Source organism: Cupressus sempervirens, chromosome 4, assembly GCF_028749045.1.
Source record: "Cupressus sempervirens isolate cs-2001-9-10 chromosome 4, ASM2874904v1, whole genome shotgun sequence".
Taxonomy (NCBI): Eukaryota; Viridiplantae; Streptophyta; class Pinopsida; order Cupressales; family Cupressaceae; genus Cupressus; species Cupressus sempervirens.
The window spans coordinates 835,226,109-835,246,070 of NC_143121.1; the positions used below are offsets into that span (position 1 = coordinate 835,226,109).

Genomic DNA, 19,962 nt, shown 5'->3' on the forward strand with positions numbered 1-19,962 from the left:
GTCCATAGAGATTCGTCCACTTCGATTTCGATATAGGCAAGGGTTGCAGCAAACCAGTTGGGAAAGTATGATCTGTCTTGTTCTGTTGGCAAGTCATGCATTCACGAACATAGCATAAGACATCATCCTTGAGACCCTTCCAAGAGAATCTCTCATGTACTGCTCTATATGTCTTACCATAACCGGGGTGCCCTGTTGTAGGAGTGTCATGGAGGGCATGCAAAATCTGTCCCTTTAACTATGGTTCAAGAACAAGGTAGACTCTGTTTTTGTAGTAGATGACATCATCAACCACCTTGTATTTATTATCTTGTACCAATCCATTCATGATCTCACAAGCATACTGATTTTTGGAATACTCAACTAAAAGTTGAGCCTTCCAATCTGCTGAAATCTCACTCAATGAGCATAGGGCAGCAAGTGATGGTTTCCTAAAAAGTGCATCAGCAACAATATTCTTCTTCCACTTAATAAATTCTATGTCAAAATCGTAAGCTTGAATTTTGCTTACCCTCTTTTGTTGACGATCATTGAGCTCTTTTTATCAAGGAAATATTTCAGACTATTGTAGTCAGTTCTTACCACAAATTTGTTGCCAAAAAGATAATGTCTGAATTTGACTAATGCATGCATAATAGGCAACATTTCCTTATCATAAGTAGAATACAACCTCTTATTATCACGCAGCTTCCTACTCTCGTAGGCAATGGGATGTTTGTTCTGCATCAAAATGGCCCTGATGCCCTCACCTAAAGCATCACACTCAAGTACAAAAAGCTGTAATAAATTAGGGAGTGCTAAAACCGGACATGTGCTCATAACCTACTTGAGTTTGTCAAAGACTCCTTGTGCCTGCTCTGTCCATCTGACGGCTCCCTTCTTTGTGAGATTTGTCAAGGGTGCTGCTAACTGAGAGAATCCCCTAACAAACCTCTAATAATATGCACATAAACCAAGGAATCCATGTAACTCGGTAATGTTCTTGGGATAGGGCCAATCCTGAACTGCCTGGATTTTCTCCTCATGCACCTTCACTCCATCAGTACTAATCACATGGCCCAAATATAAGATCTCACTGAGTCCAAACTCACATTTGGACAGCTTAGCAAATAGAGACTGACTCTCCATGATGCTAAGTACCTCCTCAAGGTGTCTGAGATGATCCTCCCAGGTACAACTATAAATCAAGATATCATCGAAAAACACTACAACCAATTTCCTCAACTACTTGTTGAAGATATGGTTCATACAAAACTGGAAAGTGGCCGATGCATTTGTGAGACCAAAAGGCATCACGAAGAACTCATAATGCCCATAGTGACAACAGAATGCAGTCTTATGTACGTCCTCATCCCGCACACATATCTAATGATAGCCTGAACGAAGATCAATCTTAGAGAAGTAGATAGCTCCATGAAGCTCATCCAACAACTCATCAACGTATGGAATGAGATATCTATTTTTTTTTGTCTTCTTGTTCAAGACCCTATAATCTATACACATCCGCAAAGTCCAATCCTTCTTAAACAGTACCACAAAAGAAGAAAAAGGACTAGAGCTAGGGTGAATAAACCCCATGTCTAACAACTCATGAATGGTCTTCTCAATCTCATCCTTGTATGCTCTAGGATGACGATATGGAGTTGTGATTAATGGCTTAGCTCCATCCTCCATCTCTAGCCCATGCTCAATTCCTCTATCAGGAGGTACACCGAGGGTATATCACCAAACACTTGACCATGTCGATCCATCACTAACTATATATCAACATGAAATGCCCTTCCATCCAAAGGTGTAGGTGTCTTGGGTTTCACATAACAATGTGTAGCCCAAATCACGTCATCATGTCTAATGATAGTCTTCATCCTACGAGAAGACCTCCCTAGGTCCCCCATCTAATGTTGCCCTCAAGATAGTCTTCTTCCCTCCAGAAAGGAACTCTATCTGCATATGGCGGTGGTCAATAATGTACTATCCAATACCCTATAACCACTACATGTGCAAAACCATGTCATAATCCTCTAATGGGAGTACATAGAAATCATCTGTCAAGGTATAATCCCCCATCTAAATGCTAAGCTAAGGAATCCTCCTAGTACAGCCCAAAATTGCGCCATTTGCAACCTTCACCCCAAAACCAGCAAACACCTCATACTGCAAGCCACACCTATCCACTAATTTCTAATCAATAAAATTGTGTGTGGGGCCTGTGTCTACAAAGCTCAAATGAACTTTGCCTTTACCAAGGCAACGTTATCTTGGCTCCGATGGCTCCTTACAAGAGAAGCATAGCTTTCTCCTTCTCAAATCATTCGTCATCTCCTGGTCCATCCTGGGAGGTCGAGGTGATGGTCCACCTCTACCCTGGGAAGTGTTGGCCTTTTGTGGAGGCCGAGAATCCCTGAATGGCTTCTTATTTGTCTAATAAGAAGTACAGATGGTGTCCAATCTCAATGTCACATCAATGGCCTCCTTGAGAGTGACTGGCCTGAATGCTCATACCAACCCCTTAAGCATGTTCTGCGATCCCTCTATAAAAAGAAAGCATCACACTACGCCTCTGCAACATATCAAGTACCATGACTACAATATGTTGGAACTCATTAATATTAGTCTCCACATGCCCTGACTATCTAAGATGCGCCAACTCCCTATAGCAAAGCTCTGTATCTTTGCAATCAAATCTAGTAATGAGCCGCATAGTGAAATCTACATAGGAATGGACCATGGAGTGATCCTAGGTGACTAATCCATGGTGCCACCAGTCATAAACAACCTTGTCTAAATGCAAGACAGCAAACTGTATAGCCTCTCTCTCAGGCATGGACCTCAAGGATAAATAAATGTCCATCTTTTGCACCCCAACTCGTGCACCCAAACCATTAGTGCCATCATAAGTAGCCAGTGTGATCTTCCTAGTAGCTCTACTGAGATCATTGTTCTGTTATGGTCTATAGCCCCTGTCTCCTCTGAACTTGGCAGTATCTCTGCCTTGTGCACAATATTGGGGAAGAGGAAAAGCATCCCAACCTCCGAAGGTAGGGCTCTCCACTCATTCATAGTTGCCATAACTGAATCCTGGAATCCCACCTCGAGTGGCTCTACCTATTTCAGCTACTCACCCAGTACATACTGCAGAAGTAGGGGTCTATCCCTAACTAGTGTATGAGGGCGTGCCTGCCTAGAGGACTAAAGGGAGCTCTCAACTAATGCATGGGATCTATGACTATGTTGACTTCTTGCGACTGAAATCGATCTACTCTGCCCCTATCTCTCATGCCTGCCTCTATGTCTATCCAACCCCATCTGTTCCAAGGTACCTTGTAACCTTTCCAAGGTCTGAACTATCCTGGGTTGTGTAGTGATGAGAGTTCACATCATCTTCCTCTCTTCCTCCTCCCGCTGGTTCTGTCTGGCACCTCTTTGTTCATCTACCATAATGGGTTCTTGTTCAATTCCAAACCCTTGCTCGAATTGAGCTCTCCTGCGTGTGTAAAATTTGTTTATCTCAGCGCTACCCGAATGCATAGAAGTGTCAATTAAATTCACAAGCTAGCAAGATCAAAGCTCTGATACCACTGAAAGATCCCCAATCCCGGTGACCTTGGAAATCGATGTTTGTTTCAAAATTCGAGACTTTGACCAGAATTTTGTACCTTCGAATAGACTTTGTAGAATTCTGATTTCTTTTTGGTTTTTTCTCTTTTTCAATTTTTTAGGTGTTTTAGAAGATATATGCAAGTAAATGACAAATAACTTCGTACTAAGAATGATGAGCAGCATTCATATATTGAAAACACTTAACAATCTGGAAATGATTCAAATCATACCAGGCATAATATTCAGATTTTTGCAGTCGAAGAAATTAATATCTCGAACAGATTTGTTGTTGTCTACAATGAACCTGACGCCAGCTATAGAAGGGTTTTACAATCACAAAAGATGGAGAGTTTGCTGTCACAAACCCCTGTATGAACTCCAAACTGCAAATCATGGCTGCTAATAAGAAATGGTGCCCATAATACAAGCCCAAGTTGCCTCTAGACGAAACGCCCACAGTGGAACAGGCTGGCCGCCTAGCTGAATGTGATGCTTCCTTCCGATAAATGGTGCTACGAAGAATGTTGATCCCTGCCACAAAGAATAGTACTTTCCAACTCCAATACTGAATCGCCAAATCCTTGTTGAGGTTTGCGTCCCAACACTCTAGACTTAGGGTTTTCGTCCCAAGCCTCTAAATCGCTCGACTAGAGCAATTTCCAATCTCACAAGTTTCAAAATGTCAAAAGATAATCAACAATTAGGTCTTCATCTCCTTACAACTCCTCCCAAGTGCAAATCGAACCCTAAATGAGAATTACACTTTGCATTTTATAATAAAATAACATTTTCCCACAAATAGGCGTCCAGGCTCTAGGAAAAACAGTACTTTATTAAAATGTCATAACTCAAAGTGCCAAAAAGTCTTCAGGTAGTGAAAATAGTTTATAATAATTCAAGACTTTTCCGACGAGCTATAACACAAGGGTACATCTAACCAAACGAAATCATATTCCTCTTCTTACTCTGAAATGGCTATATAAATAGCCTTATTATAAATTATTTAAATGCTAACTTAGGAGATATTTAAATATATTAAAATATTCCCCATCTTGCCTCTAAAAGCCCAAACCAACCAAATAAACGTGAAACTGACCATGTCACCTATCTGTGACTGATATCAGACGAGATGGGTAACTGGCAGTCCCTTCCCTATAATATAGGGATGCTCCTAGAAACTAGGTAACACACTTTGTCATCTTGAAACTGAAACATGGAATGGTCCCATGGAACCTCACAATCTGGAAACTGCCACATCCTCCTAAAATGTGGGGATACCCCCTAAAATCAAGGAACTACACCAACTGGCTCCTAACTACCTGTAAAGTCAAGCTCGATGATTGAATATCCTACATGAGTCTTTGTCCACAATTGCTAGCCTACGAGACCCCCATGATAGGCTAACTTGCATAACTATGCTAGTCAGACTAAGGAGGGGACATGACAATATACATGTCTAAAATCTACCTTGTGAGAGAGAGGACCTGAGGTGTAAGAGAAGGACGATGAGTGGGCTCAAAAAGTAGGTTGTCCTAGAAGAAACATTATAGCCTAGCATAAAGAGGGCACTTACAAAGTCAAGTAACCCCTTACAACCTAATCCACACTCTACAAGATGGCAAGAGGGTTGTTGTAGACATCCACTCTTAGGCTTGTGTTGAAATGGTTTCAGGTGGACCCATCATGTCTCTTCCCCCAATGTGTTTATAATCAATGAATATAATGAGGCTTGATTAATCCCAATTATTTACTCTTTATGTGTCTCTATATTGCATATGTTTGTCATGTTGTGATTGCAGTACCCAAATCCAAGGTTGTCTTATTGGGGAAAGGTTTATTTGATAAGATGTGCCCCTAAACCTAATTTGTTACTATTGTGATTCTAGGTAAACTAGGAAGGGGTCATCACAAAACCTTTATCCATTTGCAATTTTACAAACACCCATATCCCAATAGATTTAGCCTTACCCTAGTTGTGCACACACATTCGCTTTACCCCATTTATCACACTTATCTACACACTTAACTCCATATAGCTGTTAGTCGCCTAGATCTAATTATTTTCCCATACTACGACATTTTTATCATCACATGTAGACTGCATGGTCAGCGACTTGTCCATTTCCAAAACTCAAATTTAAATTTTGACCTACTAGCCCCATTCACATTTTACCTTGAGCCAACTAAGAACACATTTTGTGAAATTTGATGCTATGTGTTGTATATAAAGGCACTCATTAACATTCATGTTACACAATATGATATTGACAATCATCTTCAAGAATTGGAAGCAATCAGTACTGACACTTTTCAATTTGGTGCATTAAAAGGAGCAGCAAATCCACATACTAGGGCCCTTGCCTATTGTTTTCAATCTTTCATGCACAATTCCAAAGGGGCCTGCTAGAACTTGGCTCCTCACAACATAACAGCAATCATTCAAGGGCATTTACAAGTAGCAGCAGCCCTACAAATATCAAAAAGGCCAAAGAAACACTAAGTTGGGTAGAAGAGTGTAACTATACAATATGCAAGAAACAATCTAGACACAGGGAACGAGCTTGTGACCATGAATCTTTCCCAGACTTGTGAACTTGTCCTCTCACGAAAGCACAAATCCAGTACAATCTTATTTTCTAAGCATACATATGACAAAATCCATAATCTTCCCCAAATAGACTCAATCAGTCAACAAGTCAAGTACATTTACTGTCACCTCATTTTCATAAATTAAATGTTGCAAATTATCAATTATCAATACCTGACTATATTTAGTTAGCAAGGCTGATTTGTGTTTATTTGGTCGCTTTTTCTTAACTATCAATACCTAACTATATTTAGTTAGCAAGGCTGCTTTGTGTTAATTAGATCCTTTGTAACTATAGTTTATAATCACAAGTTATTTTAACAAGTAATGTTAACGATTTCTTTACATTAATATATGAGTAGATATACTTGTATGTAAATATATAGATCTTCAAATCAACTATCAAGTGGTGGTATTTCAAAACGAATAATTCATAATAACATGGGTATTCTAGACTTGTGTCAATAACAGTGGATATACATAACAGCAGTTGCACAATAATAATAGAAAAAGCATAAATCATTATGGGTGACACTTCAACTGCTACTTGTACAGCATGAAAACGGAGGCTAAAAATTTATGAAAATAGAGGCTCAAAATCTTACCTATAATTTATTTCTTTCATGATGTTCTTATAAAGATGTTTTGTGCTCAAGTCAGAGATCTTCAAGAATTCTACTTTTAATAAGGGTGGCATGGAAAACACCAAGTGAAGGAAGTTTGTTTTCTTCCTTTGTTTGCATATTAAAATGAATTTGAAATGCCTTCAACAAACATTGTCTAGTCTTCTGGAAAACATGGCTATAAGATAAGAAAAAATAAGATAAGATAAACTTACTGATGTCCAACAAGAGACCACAGAGGGGTCTATAGGACTGAAAGCATACAACAAGGGCAACAGCCACCAGCAAGAGCACCAAACGGTGGCCGAGATTCTTTTTTTTTTGGTGGCTATCACTACCATCTATAGCATGGTTTGAAATTAAGTCTTTTAACTACTCCAATATTTATTTATTTTTTAAAAAAAAATAATAATTTAAAATTTGGATGTTAATCACAAAAGAAATTCCAGACAAAAACTTGGATTATTATCCTAAAACATAAATCTTTTGTCAATTTCATTATTTATATAAGTGGACAATTGAAACTGTCAATTTGTTGGAGAATTCATTGTAAAATATCTTTAGTGCACAGGATCTAATACCTGTAACCATGGACTTCACTTTGCTTTACTCGACCATCACTATTACGCTGATCTTTCAAACTCAATTTATGCTCACATTTTCCATCCAAAGCTCCATTAATCATTGAAGGTGAACAGATATCTCTCTTCAATCGAGAATGCTTTCCTTTTATTCTCATCTTCTCCAAAATTCTTTCGTCAAGAAGTTGTGCACAATCATTCTCTTCGACTTGACTCAAACAGGAGCTTCCATGCTTTAAAACATCTATTTCTGTATCCAACTTACCAAATGATAAGGGCAAGTTCACATTGAGATGTCCTTCCAACTGAAGCCAGTTAAAAGTAATATAAGTTGTAACATTATAGCCAGGAAATGGGAAATAGTCAAAATTAAATGCTCTCTGAAAATTATGATTAGCAATCCCCAATAAATTGTCAACGAAAAAATAGAACATAAAATGGAAAAGAAGGCAATGACAAACAGAGAAAAAATGACCTGCTCAACGATAATAACACAGTGATTCCTTTTTCAGTGGCTATTTTCTCAAGCTTCTAACAAGAAGAGCAGTGCAAAAGTGCAAGATAGACATTTTTCTCTTTGTTAAAAAAATTTAAAAAGAACTGGATGAATGAGCAGTATTAAAACCTTAACAAAGAGTAGCAATAAGTTTTTCACAAGGAAATGCTTGATATAAACCCATACACTCACCACTAATGTGCGAACTTGCTTATTTGTAACCACAGTTTTGTTTCTCTTGTCTGCTCTGCGAGAAACATCATCTACAAATTTTAAATCTGCTTGGCTTTTTAAAAAAGGAGATGCTGATTTTTGTAAAACTGCACCATCAGCAGACCAATAATTGACCAGAGAGCTGTTTCTGTTCCCACTTGTCCTTAGTTCTGATCGAATCCGCTTCCTTGACGACAAGTTACACCTGAAATTTTCCAACTTTGCAATGGCTTCATCAAGAAATTTCCCTTGTTCCCTGTTCAGCCAAATATTCAAGTAAATTTTGACATTTTTTGTGGAGTGATTTGAATACTGCTATGACAGAACAGGTCAAGAAGAATTTTTCTAGATTTTATTAAGTTTCACTAGCAATGACATATAAAGATACAAAGTAAATCATCTATCCAAATGATGTAATCTCAAAATAATGCAAACAAATCTATTGTAAAATCATATAGCTGTACAAAACATTGCAATAAGAAAATAATCACCTTGCTTTTACACAGTCATAACTGGCACTTGCCTGGCCTCGCTTGAGTTCCTCAGGTCCTAATGAAGCAAGTGACTTTGCTTCAACATTCCCAAAAGATGAAACTTCTGAAGCTGTACCAAAAGTGGCTTTTATTACCCTTCTCAATTCTGCATGACAGATACCTTTTCGAGGCTCCAAGGACAATTGTTCTGAGGAAAGAGCTTGTGATAGATGTAAGATTTCTTGTTTTAACTTTGACTTTAGGCTAAGCTGTGGTGAACTTTGTCGTGCCTTTGAAATGCCACTTTCACAACTGCTTGTCCTACTTAAAGAACCTAAAGAATGACCTCGTAGTCTATTTGAGTATCTGGCAGCTAATTTTGAACTGTCTTGGATGCTACAAGATATACCAGATTTCGAGTTGGCAGACATTATTCTTAGACAATCAAGGCCTTATCAAAAGCTCACATTCTATTCCAGGCGATACCCTATAAATGTCTCCCATGTTATCAATTGCCTCCTCAGTTCTGATGACGGCAAAAGTCAAGAAATTATTGCACAATTAGTCTGTTGAAACTTATAAAGAAACTGCAAACATGCAAATTTGCAATATAGAAACAATACAAGGAAATAAATTACAAACATAAAGCAAGCTATATTTAAAAAATTGTGTCAATTCTATATACTGAAACTTTATACAAATTCCCAATGCCAAAGATGTTTTGATAAAAAGATATGCTTGTGCTTATGTCCTTATTGCAACTGTTTGGCATATCATTAATCTTTAGGTCTTCAATCTGCTGTATTTAGGTGATTTCGTGAAACTAGAATAAAAAAACAGGGCGTCAGATTTTTGGGCCAGCAAACATGATGGTAATGTATGAGATCCATTAGAACATAAGTTAAACAATATAAAGGGTTTCTTGCTGTGCCAAAAATTATGTTAAGGCATTATTAGCAGCTAATAAAGCATCCTTCTCTCTTCTTTTCTCTGCCTTTGAATACTCTCCTAAGGGATTTAGAGCATGCTCTTTGTCAGAAAGCATGTTTTGATCATGCTAAAATGTGTTAGCAGATTAAATGTTTATCACTGTAGCTAATGTTAAAAACGAATTTAAGACAGGTTTAGGTATCTTGTTATTTCCTCTAACTCTATAAGATCAGCAATGTAAAAATGTTGTGGATGGACAATCAAATCTGCTAAATTCAAACAAAAATCATGATTCAGCCAGGCATTTGGAAGCATTGGGGGGCAAATTTCATGAGCTTGAGCATTGCACATAATGACCATTGTGAAAGCTGTTGCAGACCACCTGCTACACTTGAAACAATTGAAAGGCCTTGAAAACATGTCATGCAAATGCATCTGACCTGAGCATAAAAGATTCTTATCTGTTCTAGTGTTTTCTATGCTTCATCAAGTTCTTGGTAATATTGTTTCTCTAGGTACACAGGTCAGAGATGTGTTGCTCTTTATCTGCAGGAGGCCATCCATCTACGGGATCACTCTTTTCAACACCCCTTGTGCACATTGGCTTCAGCTCATTGCATCTTTCTTTCCTGGGACGGTGCATGGCACCAAAAGGTACCTCGCCCCATCTCCTCATTATTGGTCCGTGAGGCCCGGCAGATCCTACTTTCAGAGATCCATTCCCTCCAGTCGGGTGGGTCACCTCCAGAGGCAGCATCATTGGCACTGCCCCCCTGTCAATTCTACAGATTATCCTACGTTTTGAGGTTTTTCTTGTCAGCTTGGTTCCCTAGTTGTTCAGTGGCTTGGGGTTGCCTTTTTGCCCCTCCCTGTGTTCTCCAGGGTCCTGGTTTTTGTTATTTTCCTTCCTCCTGCTGCTCCACTTTTTCCTTTGTTCTCTGGTCACCGTTTGTTGTTTCTGCTGGTGTTTGCCCTCTTGTTCAGCTCTTCAGTCCCCTTGACCTGTCTGTGGTCACTTGTTGGACATTAATAAAACTTATCTTTATCTAGGGCTTATAGGTTTATTTCTTCTTAAGTCGGTTTAGCATTCACGGTTCTGACAATGTGGAGTTTGATCCTTCTATGCACCCCTTTCTCCGGTTAACAATACTGTGATGAATATAGAAAGGTTATTATGTCAGTGATAAAAGCTATTTCCATAGTAGGTTTAAGCACATCAGTCACTCAGTCAATTGTTATTTGTAAATTCATTAATAGTAAAATGTCTATAATGGATACTGTTTATAATCATTTCTTTTATGAAAATTTCTCTGCCAAGGCTTGGTAGAAATCTATGAGCTTAGGTGGTTTTGAACTCCTGACCCCCAGCCCAGACAAGCTTAATTTTCTTGATTTAAAGTAAATATTTTAATTTTAGCAAAAGAATATTATCCTAACTTTTACATTAGACAAAAAGCACCAGAGTCTATCAGGAAGAGTTTAATTTCTTGTTGCAATATTCCACCTCCTTTTAGATGTGTAGACAAACAGAGTTCGTCCTAGTAGGTCAGTCCAGTCAAATGTGGCATTATAAAAAAGCTTTGTTGAACAAAAATCACAAGGCTATCCACACCTATTCGAATAATTGATTGAATAGTAAATAAAAAAATTCTATCCATACTTAAAAATAGAGTTCACTTCCCACTTGCACAATTTACTAATTTACAAATAGAAAGCCATTGCAACTTCACTTCTACTTCAAATCTTAACAATATAAAAAGTTAAATTGCCCTTTTCTTCATATTTACAAGTCTTACAATACACGAAATTTAGCGGTTTCTTTTTCTGACTTCCACGCTTAACAATACAAAACATTAAACAACCTTTTCCGATAGGATGTTTTCAGAAGTACTGATAAGTTTTCAAAATCTCTCATAGTGACCCCGGAACACATATTAAAAATTTGGAACACAATGGAAGCCTAATACCTTTAATCAATGACCTTTGTTTCTAAAATTCACATTTTACACCATACATACTTGAATGACCTGCTCAATATATAGCTATGTCCAAAGGCATTACATGAACAACGATGCATGTGCTTAGAGAAAATCCGGCATTGCATAAAGGTTCATTGGATTTGTCTGTAGCTGGAACTAATACGAAAGGAAATGCAAAATTAACTCAAAATCTCATACACCTCGGAAACCTATACAGTTCGTAAATGACCTTCTAGGCTTCTACTGCATTACCATTTCTTTCTTAATCCATCCAGACTCTAATGGCCTGCGAAACTTACAGCTATAACCACCAGGATTAGCAACTGTCAGCTATTTAGGATGTACCAACAAACAACACTGCATTAAGGGTTTTCCCCGTGACCTAATGCTTTAAAAACTACTAAATACAATAGCTGCATCAGTTCTCTGTCCCCGCAAATTTCCCAAAAATGCTCAAATAACAATTCAGTATTCCCAAATAGCACAACTATACTCAATTTTTTCAACTGGAAATCTCCTAATTCAACAACTGCCATAAAAACAATTGATTCAGCTTGTGATTAAAACTTCTTTACCAAAGTGTAACCCAGGAAACATTGAACAAATGGAAAAGAATGAACAGCAGAATAATGTACCAAATAAAACTTCCTCGATATCAAATATCGTAAATGGGGAAAACAAAAGCAGGGCAAGCTTTCCCAAGGATATACCCGATGCAGCACGAAAGCATGTAAAAACGCGGGTGTCTTACAAAGCAGACGCTTTAAAAAGCTCGTACCTGCAATATGCCAAAAAGGTCGCGATATTCCAGCAGGAAAAGCAGGCAAACATTACTCTCCAGTTCTAAGCCGCAAGCAAATAAGGAGGTGCTTAAATGAATATAACATTGCTAATTAGTCCATTTTTTTCCTCTAATCGAAATTTTCTGCACGTTTTTTTTTCCAGAGATACTTTTGTACGGCCAAGGAATCTTCGGAGCCAAAAAAACGAATGATTGGAAGGCCGTTATTTGTGGACTATATGGATCAACCATATTTTCTCTTTATTTTGATAAAAGGGCCGTTGTGGGAAACAACAAAAGTGTCATGAGAACTAAGAATCATATTTTGTTTGCTTTTAATATTGAATTTAATATTGTCAAACGTTAAAAAAAAAAAATTATATTGAATATTGATATGAGTTATAAAAGAATTCTGTCTTTAAAGGATGTAGATACTTTTTGCATTTAATATATTTGCCTCAGCATGGGATGGGAAGTATGGGTGATTGAAAGAATGAAGAATTTTAATAACGTCTACGAGATCAAATAGTCTAAGGGATTGTGGAATCACAGTCTTACATTAATTCTAAATTATTTCCAGGTTTGACCTTCTGTTGTGTAATTTGATGATCTAACTAGTGGTTTCATTGATCTTATCCTCTCGTTGTGCACATTGTTTGCCCTCGATCTAATTTTGTACTAGGCCCACATGTCATCATGCATTGAGCACTCTCTAACGAAGTGTCATTTTCTCTCAATCACACGTCTTAATGAACCTACAGATCATTCCTTCCCACCCCTCTTTGGGCCTTTTCCATCCCCCTGTCTTACATCTAAGATGATGGGAACCCATCCTCAATTAAGTTACTAACAATCTAGCTTTCTGTTTAATAGTTGCCTCTAAATAAGCCTTATCATTATGTTCCCAAGTTAAATTGAAGAGTTTGATGTAGTGAGCCTTTTTTCGACCTAGGTTATTAGTCCATATGGTAGTTTGGAGTTTCTTTATGATAGACTTTTTAATTTCCATATTAGAGTTAGGGAATTCTTGTAACTTGATGTTTCACTTACTCAACCCCTTTATATTTTGTTTCATCCATGTTTTCCTCTCAAAGACTAAATCCTCATTCATTGCAATCTTAGGCCATCTTTGGTTATTCATGTTTCCAAGTTTCCTTAAATAACTTAGAAGTTGATTTATTGTTGTCACCTTCAATGGGAAACTACTTACTTTAGCAAAAAGAATTTTGTATGAAACTAAAGTCTAGACTTTAAGATTGCTTGTGATTAAGTGTTTCTAAATCCTTTCTACTTATCTCCAACCACATTTAGTCATATTGTGTAATGGACACCCAGGAATGCCCAAAAGCTGAACCAAGGTTGAAATTATATTAATGCTGCAATCAATTACAAAGAGATGTATTCCAAAGGCCAAACCCTAAGGGAATGACGTCTAGAATGTTACAACAAAGAATGAACGTTCTCTATTGTGAAAAGAAGGGAATGTGATTCACACATCCAAGCTCTTATCAAATGCAAGTCATAATCATCCGATGTTCAGCAATATGACTTTCAGCCCTATTAATCCTTTTCTTCATCCTTTTGGAAGGAACTAAAACATTAATTAATTGCAAGAGCTAGAAGCTTCCTCCTTCCAATAATTAATGCATTCTCTAGAAATTCCTCCCTGGCAATAATTAATTAAATCACGAGAGGCTTTCGTCCTTCCAATAATTAATACATACCCTAGAAGCTACTCCCTTGTAATTAATAATTAAATTAATTAAATACAAAGTCACCTTTTAATTTTTAATTGATTGACTTTATAAGAAATTAATTTAATTTCTTCTTATCCTCCACTTAGACTTTGGAGAACGTGAAGGCTAAAACATGGGAACATTACATATTGCCCACAGAAACCTCACAATCATAAAGGACAACTAGTGTTATTAGCAAACCAAATAAAGTTTTCTTAGTTTTCCAACTCCAAAGCTCAACATTTATGTATCTATTCTAAAGTATGTATGATGCTTTCCACCCTCTATAAGTTATTTTTTCTCTACAAGTCTCCCAACTGAGTCGATAATGAAAGTCAATCCCCAAGTATTTGGAATCTTTCGCCACTTATGATGGGTTGCCTTCTAACGAGTTGTTTGTAACTTTGGAGGGACTAAGGCATGTGTCCCTTAGTTCTATCCTATGTACAGTTGTGGTGTGGGTTAGGAGAGTTGTTTTGGAGTGTTGGAGAAGCGATTTAGAGACAAGGTCCCCTCTATTAATTATTTGTTTTGTTTGTCATTGTTGTTAGGGTTTTTCAATGTGATTCGTGTGGTTTTTGTTTTGTGAGGTTTTGGGTTGTAGTTTCTTCAAAGATAGTTTGTTATTATTAATTATCCTTTGGTGAATAATTTTTTAGGGGGTTTGTGGGTTGAGAAGGTGGATGCTTGGTTCTTGACCATTGTGAGGTTTATTTAGTTCAACTTGGAGTTTCCTCAAGTTTGGTGTTCTTTGAAGCTATAGATGTTTCATATCCATCTTCTTCTTTGCATGCAAGTATCAAGGATCATTTGAGGAAAAAAATGGACAAGGTGCTACTTCATCAAACAGAGTTTATTTAATCAAGAAAGTGAAACAGTGTTCGGAAAGAAGTTAGATTTTATATAGGAGAAATCATGCTATCATATGTAAATTCATAGGACTTTAAGTTTCATTGCCAATTCTAGAATCTTGAGCACAAGAAGTTTGGAAACTTGTAGGGAGCAAGGAAATGGTGTTGGTAGCTAACAACTATTCTTTGGTTGTTTTCTCATGCATGGTAAATAAGATTAAGGTTTTTGAAGGGGTCCCTTATTTATTTAAATATGTTAGGCTCTTTGTGAAACTTTGGCATGTGTAATGTCCCCCATCCTTTGGGCCCTCAATGGAGTTCTTAGCTTTTCATTCTTCAAAGGCTAAGTGGAGAAATAAGAAGAAATAAATTAAATTAAAGTCAACAAATAAACAAATCTAAAGGTGACTTTATATTTAATTAATTAAATTTTCTAGAAGCACAACTAGTTATTGTATTGGAAAGGGGGAAGCTTCTAGAGAGTGCATTTTCTAAAAGTATAACTAATTATTGCATTGGAAAGGGAAGAGCTTCTAGAGAGTAGAATTAAATAATATTTTATTTCCTTCTAGAAGAGTGAAGTAAAAGAATAAATAGAGGCTAGAGCTTCATTGTTAGGCATCTGATTATTGTCAATTGCATTTGATATAAACTTGGGAGAAGAAACTAAGGGTTTTTTATTTTAGTTAGCCATTAGAGAGCGTCAATTCTTTAGCGTTGCAACCATTTTAGGTGGTGAAATATCCACTAAATTTGTCATTCAAGAGAGCTTCATTTTGGGGTTCTATTTGTGCTTAAATTGGAGAATACATGTATTGATGGCTACTACAGTGTTGTGAACAATGATGTGAATAGTACCTACGCTACAATACTTGGCTTGATCATGATTGCAATTTCATCTCCTTCATTGGGTGATTTGTACATTAGGTTTTACAATCAAGTTGCATCATTTAAATTAGTTATTTGGCATTGTAAATGTGGCTTTCATAAGTAGTTGTAGATGCACATTTTATATCAAATTTATAATGTCATTTTTATTCAGTTTATTTTGGGGTTGCAAAGCCAAGAGCTTTGGAATATTATGTTAAGCATTGAATTGAAAAATATCTCACTAAAGGAGCGATAAGTTGCAGGTCTATATATATGATGTAATGTGCATATTTATATCTTTCCATGATTTACATAATAGTATGAATGCCAAGTGTTTGACAACATACCAATTGGCTATAAGTGTACATTTTTCATTTAGAATTCATCTATATGCATTTTAAAAGCCAAAAGAGAATTGCATATGCATTTAATTCTTTTCTTAGACATAGTAGTAATCAATTACAGGCTTTTAGATTCCCTTTGATATCATTTCAAGAAAGCATAATCAATCTGAAACTCTGAAACAGCAAGCATAGAGATCGTATAGGAAGTGTTTGACAATTTTCCTTGACCTACAAATCAACAAGTTGAGGTTTGAATTGACAAGGGATATTACAGCGGTATCAAAGCTTGCTTGCAAAGTGTTTGACAAAATGTCAAACAATTGAATTTGAGAAGGATTTGGTGTTTCACAAAGTTATAATCGGTTGGGGTTATTACATTGGTATCAGAGCTTGCTTGCAAAGTGTTTGACAAAATGTCAAACAAGTCAATTAGAGAAGAATTTGGTGTTTGACAAATTTTTAACCAGTTGGAGTTATTACAATGGTATTGGAGCCAGGTTTCAAGAAAATGCAATGCTTGAGGACAAGCATTAGTTTAGCAGGGGGCAGATGACAAGGCAAAATATTGCTTTTATTTCATGATAGTTTTTAAACACTTTGTTGATACTCTATTTTATCTTTGTCAAAACATTTGTGGACCTATGTTTATCGAACCTATGATAAACTTATGAGTAGATAGTATGCCATCTTTTGCTAGTATTATATATATTATGCAGTATTTCATATAGTTATCAAAATGTGTGTTCTTATATTTGAATTTAATTTGATAAATGTTTATTTGCAAACATGTCTCTACATAATAACTAACCTGTTAGTAGTGAAGCTGAAAGATGATTGGAAGAATCCAAAGATGAGTGCTAACAACATTCAAGGAGAAGAGAATACTAAGGAGTAGCCATGGTGGAGGAAAGTTGTAATGGTTCCAAAAGACATGACAACGAGTATGGAGGAGCTATCAAGACTTATTGCCTTCTCTGCATTTATTCCTATGGCGAGCAGATGTTCAGACTTTATTATTCCCACCTTAAGCCATTATTTCTTCTTCCCGCCTTGAGTTGTTATTTGTATTCTTTCTCTCCTACGGATTTAAAGCTAGGTTATTTACTTTTCTGCTATGGGAATAAGTGTTGATCTCCTATATATAGGAATTGGCCCAAGTGTGATAGTTTAGCCAGTTAGAAGAAATAATTTATGAGAACAGACTATTAACTTTTACAGTGAGTTGTGTTTTTACAGTTCTATGTGTTATGTAATGAATTTCTGAAATGTAATGAAATAGTTTTTGGCTTCTATTTTGTTTTAGTAGTTTAGCGAAGCCGACCAAGGGGGCCCACTTGGAAGGTGGATTAGATTAGGATAGAATAGATTTATTTCCAAGCATTCTTAGTATTGTAAGTAGAAGTTGTAAGTTCCTTCCTCTAGCATCGCACTTCGTAAATGTTCATGCAACATATGTGAGAATAGTTGTAGTGGATGAACTGAGTTGGAATATTTGTTAGCCTTTCATTTTATTTCTAGTATTCATAGAGTTAAGTGTGTTAGTTTCTTGCAGCAATAGTGTAAGTTCTTTTTCTTGCATTTTACTTTCCTGCAGCATAAGCTTAGTGACTCATTAAGAGACCTAGTGCACATACTGTGTCGACCATTTCAAGTATACGTCCTTGGGTTGATAAGATTAAATACACCTCATAGTGGGAAAAATAGTCCTTAGTTTGAATATATTATTCCTAAGCTTAGCCCAGAGCATACTATGATACACCTATTGTGAGGCAGACCATTTTTGGTGTCGTTTTCGAGGATGGTGTCAAGCTAGGAGCATTTTTTAGTCATAGTTCTTAGACAAAGTTTTTTTTAGAAATTTCTAGTTTTCAAGCTTCTTTCAGCAGTGTTAAAAGTTTAATTGTATGCATTGAAGAGAAGATGATGAGATGAATATGGCAAATTTCTTCCATGGGAGTCTATTAATTTGAATGAAGAAATTGAAGAAAAAGTTGAGTTAACTTTTGAAGATGCAAGCCCTGTTTTTCCCACAACATCATCATCAAGAGCTGAACCAATAGATACAAGTGGTCTTCAGCCTTTTACTAAAGTTTTGACTAGTTTTCTTGATAACATTGCTTTGAATCCACCAATTGTTAATCATCTAGTATGAAATGTCCCTTTTCAACAGCAACCTCATAATCTAATACCTCCAATAATGGAACAACCTACTTTTCCATTTCCTCTCCCAAGCCTTGTAAATACTGATAATCTCAAGAATATACCTATAGTTGCCCTTCCAAAGTTCTATGGCCTTGCAACCAAAGACCCTAATACTTTCTTGTTTGAATTTGACATACCTTGTCATAGTTTTGACTACAACACTGATGCCCATAAGCTTAAATTGTTTCCAGCAACATTGAAAGAATTAGCTCTACGATGGTTCATAGGCTTAGGAGCCAATGTAAGAGAAAGTTGGGATGAAATGCAAACTCTATTTTTGGATAAGTACAAAGAGTATTACAAAGAATCTAGTTCAAGAGGAGATGATGTCTTTAGGATATCTCAAAAGGAGGAAGAAACATTGGAAGACTATGTTTCACGTTTCTTATATAGACTGCAAAAGAACCCTTAGCATGTGTTGTTTGAGGATTCACAAAAGTTGGTCTTTCTAAGAGGTGTGAATGATAATTGTCTAGAAGCACTAGACTTGATGGCTAATGGTGATGTATATCAAGCTTCTTGGGAAGATCTATTAGAACTATTCAAGGTCAACCATGAAGAAAGGCCAAGGACCTCGTTCCATAGTCACTAAAGGAATCAGTCAAGGCATTTCAAAGCTTGAGATATCTAACCTATTGTTAGATTTCAAACAAGACATCATCAATGATGTTGCTACACATCTTAACATAATGACTGCAAAGAAGAAGTATGCAGAAGCTGAGCTACAACTAGCTAAATACTACCCTCATTGCCTAAAGCAAAAGAAGGATTGCCAATGTACACTAACTGCAAGCATGGAGAACCAACATCTTCCAACTAAGTACATCAAGATAGATGTAGATGATGAGCAAGTATTCTTTGTTGCTCAACGCCGACCATGGGCCCAACGTCGAGGTATGCCTCAAGACCCTTTGCAAAATTCAAATTCATATGGTAATCAATGGAAAAATTTTAATCCCTATGGTCCTCCACAATATCAACCTAATTGGAACAATGCTGGGCAAAACAATCCACAACAATCCCAATGGCCTCAGAATTCCCAACCACCCTGGCCCAACCAACATAGTAACTAATGGCAGACCTAGTAGAACCAATGGCAACCACCCCAAGGGAATTGGTAGGCTACGAACCAATGGAGGGAATCTCAACAATGGCCTAACCAAAATACTGGTACTCCATAATTACACCTCTAGTTCAACAACTTGCTCTAATGCCACCACCTGCAAATCCTAGACCTCAAAAGCAAACACAATTACCTACACAACCTTAGCCAAACCCAAATACCCAATAGCCACAGCAACCCATGCATAGTGTTGATGCTCAGTAGTATCATGCTTATGCTTTAGGAGTTGCAGATATACATTTGAGATCTGGTACAACTTTACCAGTGCCTAAACTGCCTCTTATAACTAAAATACCAGACCCCCCTATAGCATCAAAAGCCTCATTTGTTGAAATAGTTGACCCAATCAATATTACCATATCAACACAAGCTCAACCAATAGCGGAACCTCCTTTTCCAGAAAAGCTTTACAAAAGAAACCTTAACAAACAGAGGAACAACCTTTTGATATTGTTGATCAGTTGAAGAACATACATGTCGAAATACCCCTGTTTCAAGCCATTAAGGATGTTCCAATTTATGGAAAATTCATTAGAGATGCTTGCTTGAAGAAGCCTTGAAGGAAGAAAAAAG

At 36.8% G+C, this 19,962-nt stretch overlaps 1 protein-coding gene across 3 annotated transcripts in view; it reads right to left on the bottom strand.

The window, feature by feature from the left end:
* LOC149563977 (uncharacterized) overlaps positions 1-12,569 on the bottom strand; it is a 55,671-nt gene extending 43,102 nt beyond the window's left edge. The window contains exons 1-4 of one of the 3 annotated variants that reach the window (XM_089827081.1): positions 12,261-12,569; positions 8,592-9,099; positions 8,080-8,356; positions 7,392-7,696 (exon numbers count right to left, since the gene is read on the bottom strand). In XM_089827081.1, coding sequence (XP_089683207.1) covers positions 7,392-7,696; positions 8,080-8,356; positions 8,592-9,004 — 995 coding nt within the window. In that variant the 5' untranslated portion in view covers positions 9,005-9,099; positions 12,261-12,569. The other 2 variants (XM_089827082.1, XM_089827083.1) reach the window with 2 other exon arrangements.
* Between the last annotated feature and the right edge of the window lie 7,393 nt (positions 12,570-19,962).